This window comes from Eretmochelys imbricata, chromosome 6 (assembly GCF_965152235.1).
Source record: "Eretmochelys imbricata isolate rEreImb1 chromosome 6, rEreImb1.hap1, whole genome shotgun sequence".
NCBI classification, from domain to species: Eukaryota; Metazoa; Chordata; order Testudines; family Cheloniidae; genus Eretmochelys; species Eretmochelys imbricata.
Genome location: NC_135577.1, coordinates 16,285,995 through 16,294,904, shown reverse-complemented (window position 1 = coordinate 16,294,904; position 8,910 = coordinate 16,285,995). Strand labels below are relative to the sequence as shown.

General features: G+C 48.6%; 1 protein-coding gene across 1 annotated transcript; it reads right to left on the bottom strand.

The window, feature by feature from the left end:
- Positions 1-249: 249 nt before the first annotated feature.
- On the bottom strand, positions 250-8,553 carry LOC144267162 (pepsin A-like). Its single transcript, XM_077820880.1, has 6 exons — positions 8,498-8,553; positions 4,864-5,020; positions 3,457-3,528; positions 1,539-1,568; positions 1,203-1,337; positions 250-453 (listed from the first exon to the last, which is right to left on the bottom strand). Exons 1-6 carry the CDS (start codon positions 8,551-8,553, stop codon positions 250-252), a joined length of 654 nt encoding a protein of 217 aa, XP_077677006.1.
- Between the last annotated feature and the right edge of the window lie 357 nt (positions 8,554-8,910).

Below are 8,910 nucleotides of genomic sequence, written 5' to 3'. Positions count from 1 at the left end.
TCTATGTTGCAACAGGCTAGCGTGTCTGGCTCAACAAGGCAGGGGTCTGGAGTCCCAAACTTGCAGGGGAAACGGGCTCAGAGGAAACTTCAGCATGTCAGGTGACACTCCCAAGGGAACTCTGTGACTGAACCCGTCACAGCTGCTTTTGGGGAATTCTAATGCAAACGTTGCAGGGGTCACTCAGTGTGAGAGGCAGTATAGGAACGTGAATCTCACTGCAGTAGATGGGCTGTTTCCAGCCCTGACTTACGAGCTCAGGTAGACAGAGAAGAGGTCCTGGTTCACCAAACCCTCATTCATCATGTTGTCGAAGACGGGGGTAGCTCCAGAAGAGGCAATGCTTGGGAAGGCCAGACCCAAGATCCCATCAAATTCGGAGTACTCAAAGGCTGTGCCGGGCTGAGTTTCACTCAGGCCAAAGATCTGTTTGGTGTCCACAATGCCTCCAATCTTGGGGGAGGGATGGGGACAATCAAACACATGCTATACCCGAGGAGAAACTGCTAAGTCCTACCAGAGGGAACTTCATGGGTGGGAAGTTTTCAGAAGCTGAACTCTGCTCTCTCCCACATATGGGAACAGCCTAAGAATGACTGGGTTATGTGCATAGGCGCTAATGGGTCTGACTTTGATTTCATTCTTTGTGGAGTCGTCCAGCTGAAGTGGGCAGTTACCAGCATGAGATCAGAAGGAGGCCCCAGTATTAAGAATAGTGTCAATGGGTATTATATGTATGAACAATCCTATAAAGCCCCTTTGATCACCTAGGATTTCGCAGTTGTTCCTATTCTGGATGCCACACTCATGCCACACTTCAAGCCAACAGCAGAGAGAAAACTGAGATCCTCCTGCTCTAAAAGCCTCCCTGCCATACAAAGACACTAACTGTATACAGCAGAGCAGCTCTGTTCCATACAGTAGGGAGCAGTGGTGCTGTACACCCTACCCTCTTCAATAGGAGTCAACATATGAGCTGCACTCTGCTTGTAAGTGGGTAAAATAGAGTGAGCATGATACAAAAATGCAGATGATCTCTGGCTTGCTCTTGTGTCTTCCACCTCTTTCTCTGGCTTTATCTCCTCTCTTCTCTACCCTTCTCTATCCCCCTCTCCCGTTCACTCCATGTGGAATTCCGCTTTAGATTCCCCGATGCGTCCTGTCCTTATAACTCCTAATCTTGATCCTTTCTTGTGATTTACCTGGACGGTGTCGTACGCCAGGAATCCGGTCATGCTGCCACTGCCATACTGGATGGAGAGACTCTCATTAGTGGCCTCATAGGTGGAGGAATCTGATGGGTTGAATTGGTTGTGATTTGCTGCAAGTACAGAAGAGTCAGATGGTCACAGACGGACACTTGTAACTCTCCCCATGTGTTGTATAGAGAGCCTGGATGCCTAAACAGGCTATGAATTCCTTAGTGGGGACAGGGTGCCGAAGAGTCAAGCACTGCAGCGCTCAGCATTGCCACACCTAAGTGCCTTTGTGGATCTAGCTTCAGGTCTGAGTAGGGCCTGTTTTCCGTCTGACACCATGCAGCACATGGAGGGATAATGGAGGGAGACCTACTGCTCTCTGGCTTCTGAGGTGGATAAAAATAGATGATTTTAAAAATCCTATTTAAAATTAACCTTGACATTAGGATAACATATGTTAAGGTCTAAACTTACTAAAATCCACTAAAATCATCTACATTACATACAAATGTTAAGATTAAGCAGTGCATGTTTTCTGCCTTTAAAGAAAGTCAATGGAACTGGTGGAATTTCAATGCTCTCATAATCTGGAAACACAGTTTCTTCAAGTGCTAAACAAGCTTTTGACAGCAGTAGGCTCTTCTGCAAGTGCAAAGAGAATACTTTCTTTATATCCGTTTATTAACTAGTTCAGTTCATGGACTAGTTCATTCCAATTTAAGAAACTAATTGGAAATTGAAAAGTGGGAATGCTTGTTTTCCTCTTCCAATCTCTGAGTAAAAACTAGGTGCGAGAGGATGAGCTCTGCAAGTTCTAAAATCTTGAAGGACACGCTGATCAGAAACAATCAGTTCAATTCACTAACTACAGATAACACTTCCTTTGTTTCACAAATCTGTTATTTTTAAATGCAAAACATGTTTTGATAAATTTTTCTTTCTTATGTATCCAGCCCATTCAAAGGAGTTTTAACTAATTTTTTTTAAAAGCTGGATTTTGCATTTTAAAGTGAATTCCAATTTCCATGCAAATTGAGTTTGACACAAATCAAAAAGTAATTACATAGTGAATAAGAAATGCATCCCCCACCATTCTCTAAAATAATTGAAAAACGTACAAATTATTTATCTGAATAATTGTATATTAAGCTATATAATTGCGTAAATAAATGTGTATTGCCAACCTTCCTGGTTTCGTCGGGAGTCTCCCAGAATCAGGCCCTATCTCCTGGAGGCTACTGAATCCAATCCGGGAGATTTTAGGCAGCTAAAAGTCCGGCAGCACAGCAGGGCTAAGACAGCCTCCCTGCCTGTCCTGGCCCTGTGCTGCTTCCAGAAGCAGCCAGCATGTTCCTGAGGCCCCTGGTGGAGAGGTGGGGGGTTTCTGTGCGCTCCCCCCAACTCCAGCACTAACTCCGCAGCTCCCATTGGCCAGGAACTGCAGCCAATGGGAGCTGTGGGGTTGGTGCCTGCAGGCAAGGGCAGCGGGCAGAGCCCCTCTCCCCCTCCCACTCCCCAGGGCCATGCTGGCTTCTTCCAGGAGCAGCGTGGGACCAGGGCAGGCAGAGAGCCTGCCTTAGCCCTGCTGCACCACCGACCGGGAGCCACCCGAAGTAAGCGCCTCCTGGTCGGAGCCTGCACCCTACACCCCAAACCCCTGCCCCAGCCCTGAGCCCCCTCCCGCACCCGAACACCCTCCCAGAGTCTGCACCCCATATCCCCTCCTCCACCCCGACCCCCAGCCCTGAGCCCCCTCCCTCACTGGAACTCCCTCCCAAAGCCTGAATCCTGCACCCCTACCCCAGCCCAGAGCCCCCTCCTGCACCCAAACTCCTTCCCAGAGCCCACGCCCCTCACCCCCTACTGCACCCCAATTGCCTGCCCTAGGCTTAGCCCAGAGCCCCCTCCCACATTCCCAAACCCTCAGCCCCAACCCAGAGCCCGCACCCCAACCCCCCTGCCCCAGCCTGGTGAAAGTGAGAGAGGGTTGGGGAGAGTGAACGACAGAGGGAGGGGGGATGGTGTGAGTAGGGTGGGGCCTCAACATGTTTATAGTGGTAACAAACCAGTGAGAATCAACTTCCTTTAGAAAAATAACTAAAAAGTACAAATGCAAAGCAAGATTAAAATCAATTATTTCAATTAAGGTTCCTCCTTGCTAATGTAAATCTCTCTGATTTCAATCAACCTGCCCAGCTGGAATGTCAAGGCAAGAGGCATTACAGGTGACTTACTGCAGGCTGTCCTGGAGCAGTACAGAGCCGGTGTCGAAGAGGACAGAGAACTCCTGGGCTGGGGTGCCAATGGAGATGGTTCCATAATACTCGATCTGCCAAAGCAGGACAAAGAAAGATGTAAAGAGAGGGAACCATTGCCATCCAAGGGCTAGATCCTCAGCTGGTGTAAACCCTTATAGCTGTCCAAGCTGATTTACACCAGCTGAGGGTCTGGGCTATGGAGCCCTCGCTACAGGCTCAGCCTGACCTGGTGTTCCTCTGCCATCACTTTGCCAAGCTTGGCTCCTAGCACCTACTGGCATCTGAGGCACAGAGTCATTTAGCCCTAGTCCCCATAAATAACAGTGTGTGAGAGGGGCCGGTGAGTAGGGGGGAGCCAGCAGACCCTGGGAGTGCTGTTCCCAGTGCTCTTCTTAATCCCATCTGTCATAAAAATAAAGGGAAGGCTAACCACCTTTCTGTATACAGTGCAATAAAATCCCTCCTGGCCAGAGGCAAAACCCTTTCACCTCTAAAGGCTTAAGAAGCAAAGATAACCTTGCTGGCCCCTGACCAAAATGACCAATGAGGAGACAAGATACTTCCAAACCGGGATGGGGGGGAAAAACAAAGGGTTCATCTGTCTGGGTGATGCTGTTGCCAGGAACAGATCAGAAATGCAGTCTCAGAACTTCTGTTAGTTAGTAAGTAATCTAGCTAGAAATGCATAAGATTTCCTTTTGTTAAATGGCTGGTAAAATAAGCTGTTCTGGATGGAAGGTATATTCCTGTTTTTGTGTCTTTTTGTAATTTAAGGTTTTGCCTAGAGGAATTCTCTATGTTTTGAATCTGATTACCCTGTAAGGTATTTACCATCCTAATTTTACAGAGGTGATTCTTTTACCTTTTCTTTAATTAAAATTCTTCTTTTAAGAACCTGATTGATTTTTCATTCTTCTTAAGATCCAAGGGTTTTGGATCTGTGTTCACCTGTACAAATTGGTGAGGATTTTTAACAAGCCTTCCCCAGGAAAGGGGGTGTAGGGCTTGGGGGGATATTTTGGGGGAAGATGTCTCCAAGTGGGCTCTCTCCCTGTTCTTTGTTTAACACGCTTGGTGGTGGCAGCATACGGTTCAAGGACAAGGCAAAGTTTGTACCTTGAGGAAGTTTTTAACCTAAGCTGGTAAAAATAAGCTTAGGGGGTCTTTCATGCAGGTCCCCACCTAGAGTTCAGAGTGGTAAAGGAACCTTGACACCATCCAATCAGGGCTGGGTGGCCCAGCACAGGTTCTTGGCAGCAGCAAGATGAGAGCTTGGTTGGAAGCACATGGGCAAGGGAGTGGGTTGGGGCACTTTTGGGAGGAGGAGAGATCAGCTCTTGGCAGAGGAGTGGGAAGCTTTGATGTGGAGAGGGAGGCTACAAGACCTGCTCTCCTGCCATACTCACGTCCATGTAGTTTGTTAGGGGCTCACTGGCATCCTCGTTGGCCAGGCTGGGGAAATACTTGGAGGCCGGGTTGTAAGGGTGTTTCTTCAGGAAATCCTCCAGCAAGCCATGTTCCTTAAGGTTCTGCCTCAGGGATTTCATCTTCTTCAGGGAGACCCTAATCATCAAGGGTGGGGAAAGAGACTGATCAGGAACAAATAAGCAGTAGACAAACCTTGTGGTCAGGGAATACTGTGCAATCCAGCTTTTACATTGCACTGAGACCCCTTAGTACACCTAGGATTATCAAAGGAGTGTAAAGGAGTTGGGGTCCCAGTGCACTGAAAGTCAATGGGAGTTGGGCACATAATTCCCATAGGACCCTTGGAAAATTCCAGCACATGTGTACTAGAGATGACAGAGAGATGACCCGGCGGAAATAGACAAGATGGACAAGGGAAGTATTATCAGCTGCCTTGACTCCGTTGACCACACTGTTCTGCTTGAAATCACGTTCTCCCTTGGCTTCCATGTCTCTCTACTCTCATGGTTCTCCCTCCTATATCTGTAATCACTCTTCGATGTCTTCAGTGGATCCACCTTCAACTTTCTGGAAGGATCCTTTGTCCCTGTCTGTTATCCTTCTATCCCTTATCTCTGTGCAATCTTATCCACAAACAGAAATTCCACTACTATATCTATACCGATAACTCACATATCTACCGCCCTCGGCTAGACCTGTCTCCTCATGCCCAAACTGAAATCTTGGCCTTGTACGCCAGGCTTGATGGGAGTAATTGAACATGGGGGAAGCCTCATTGTTGGGGAGATAGGGTTAGAGAGATTAATAGATCAGGCGACTGAACACAGAATGTCTGTGCTAACCAGGACAGGTAAGTGGGTAGTAAGCCAAGAGAGAATGGCTGAACTAGCCAATATAAGGCAGGGAACATCAAGGGAATCATTTACAAAGTACAGGGTAACAATGGACAAGATAAGATGGGAACATAAAGATGCGTAAGTCGCCCATGGCATGGATAGAGCATGCTGTACAGGGACTGGTTCCTATAAAGTAACCAAGCCAATCCCCAAATGTGTGATACAATACATAGTAAATGCAATGAATGTGATGCGTAAATGTATCTAAGGGAAGCAGGGTTATTTGTGTAGCTCTGGATCCTTGATGCACCCTGCATCCACCCCCTGCAGATGAGTCAGATCAGCCCAGCATAGCTTTACACTTTGCCAGCCAAAGACACCTGAATGAGGAAATACGCAGTCAAACAGAGTGCTTGAGGAGTCAAGTGGGAAGGGGTCTCGGAAGAAATTGCAACAGGCCTGTCTCCCTGACATTTCCTCAAGGATGTCTCACTGTCAGCTCCACCCCAGCATGACTAAAACAGAGCTCCTAATCTTCCTCCTCCCATCATGCCCTCCCCCACTATCTCTTTCCTTGATCACTGTTGGAAACCACCCCATCCTGCCTCTCATGCAGGCCATAACCTGAGGTCATCTTCCACATGGACTTTTCTCTAGCTCCTCACATCCGGGTTATGTTTAAATCTTGCCAAATCTTCTTGCATAAGCTCTCTGAGATGCAGCCTTTCCTTCAGACAACTATAGCTCTCGTCCCAGCTCTCCGCATTTCATGCCTCAGTTGCTGCAACGTTCTTTTTCTTGGCTTTGACAAATGCCGACTTGCCCTACCTATGCACGTTCAGAATGCTGCTGCAAAGATAATTTTCCTAGTGTGTCACTTTGACCACATGTGATGGCGTGTCCTCCCAACACTCCCCTTGAAGGGGTTAAGGTAGGCCAGAGGGGCCAATTAACCTATTAGGCGGCAAGCTGGGGGAAATTAAAGCTGAGAGAAAAGCCCTAATTAGAAGAAGCCCACCTGTGCAGGAACAGGCAAGGCTTCCATATAGCTGGGGAGCAGAGAGCAGAAGGGGGCTGCAGGGAAATAGGCTGCAGTCTCTCCCTGGGAGAAGGGCGGCATGTTTTGAAACTACAGAGGCAGGTAGCCTCCCTGAGAAGAGGAAGTTGGGAGGCTGGCCAACCCAGAGAGGGGTGGAAGCCAGATAGGTAGGAAAGGCTTAGGGAAAGTGGCAGCAAAGATCTTGGCTGCTGATTAGAGGGTCCCTGAGCTGGAACCCAGAGTAGAGAATGGTTCCGGGTTCCCCTAAGAGCCACTGGGGAAGTGGCACCAGCTGTGCAGAGACTGGAAAGACTGCTTGAGCCTAAGAAGGGATATAAGAAGGGACTGGGATACCCCAGAAGGGGAAGCCACATGGTGACCCGGACAGATGGCCAAGTCGCAAGGAGGCAGCAGCAGTAGTTCCTGGAGTGACAGAGGGTCTGCAGACCAAGAGGAAGCAACAAAGAGATGGAGTGCAAGGGGTGTAGGCCCCACAGATGTAATCCCCAGAGAGGCCAGGAAGAGTTACTATCCAGCAGTGCGTAGAGCATCCTCTGACACCATGAAAGTCCTCTCTTTGCATCCCTCCATCTCATCAGGCATAAGCTGCTTGTCTTTACTTTCAAGGCCCTTCACACTCAAACAAACCCACCCTACCTCTCATCCCTCATTTGCTATCAAGCTATCGATACTCACCTCCCATTGGCCCATGATGCCAGCCTCCACTGCCCACTTGGCAAATTTACAATCAAGCACCTTCATGCTTCCTCCCACCTGCCCCCTACGGTTGGGAGGTCCTCCCAGGGCCGTCCTTACCCATATGCAAAGTACGCAGCTGCGTAGGACACCAGGAAATTTGGGGCACCAAATTTCCTGGTGCCCTACACAGCTGTGTGCTGCTCCAGCCCCTCCTCTGCCTCTTCCACATGGTTCCCACCCCTGCTCTGCCCCAGCCCCGCCCCCACTCCAGCCAGCCCTTCCCCTGAGGACTGCAGGATGGGTCGGGCTTCCTGCACTCACTGGCAGCAGTAAGTAAGCCCTTCCTACTTCCCACAGGATGCAGAGGGGGGCCTGCATAGGGCACCAAAATGACTAGGGATGGCCCTGCATCCTTCCCATAGACATCTGCAAAGCTACCTCACTGTCCTCCTTCAAATCCCTCCTAAAAACCTCTCCTCTGTCAAGATGCCTATAAAAAAACCCAACATGAATAAAAGTTTCTCTGCTGGTATGCAGAGAGCACTGTCCCTCATGAACTTGTACTCTCCCATCGGTCTGTCTGTATCCATCTGTCCTCTCTTCTCTAATTCTAAGGTTGTTATCTACTTAGGGAAGGGACAGTCTTCCAGTGCCTAGCACAATGGAGTTCTGATCCATGACTTGTGGGTCCTACATGCTGTGATAATACAAATAATAAATACTAATATTATCACAGAGAACTGATCCCCAGAGAGAGACTCTGTCACTTGCCCATGGTCACAGAGGGAGTCTATATTAGAGCCAGGAATTAACCCAGATCTCTCAAATGCCACTCCAGTGCCTTAACCACAAGACCTGCCTTCCTCATTCCTCCGCTACAACACAAAGCTACGGGGTAGTTCCCAGCTGCTGCCTATACATGAATGGAGAGTGCAGAAGAGAATGAGAGGAGTGCAGACATTTCACTTGATAATCACACATTGCTATGTAGAAAGCCGAGTTCAGCAGCCCAAAGTAGTGTGTTCCCCCAGTACTCACTTTGTCACCCGGCACTGAGAGAGCGCCACCAAACTCAGGAGCAGAAGCCACTTCATGGTGTTTTCTGACACGCAAGCCAGTGGTGATGAGTGGTGAATGTAGAGAAACGCCGGGGTGCTGCTTCTTATAAACACACAGCCCAGACCTTTTCTTAGCGAATTAATAACCCTGATAAGAAATGTAAACCTTCCCGATAAGAGTAGGGAAGGAAATAGACTTCTAGGATGGAGGCTGGCACAACTGATTAAGAGAGCTTTAAACTAGGAATTTGGGGGAGATGGTCGGGAGATGTCCAGGTAATCTCCACGCCAGAATTAAGCGTAGAGTGGAAAGAAAATGAAGTAAGAGTGGATACAGCTGTAGGTAGGAGGAAGGGCAGTGTAGATACAAGTCTAATAGGTTATACTGGTAGT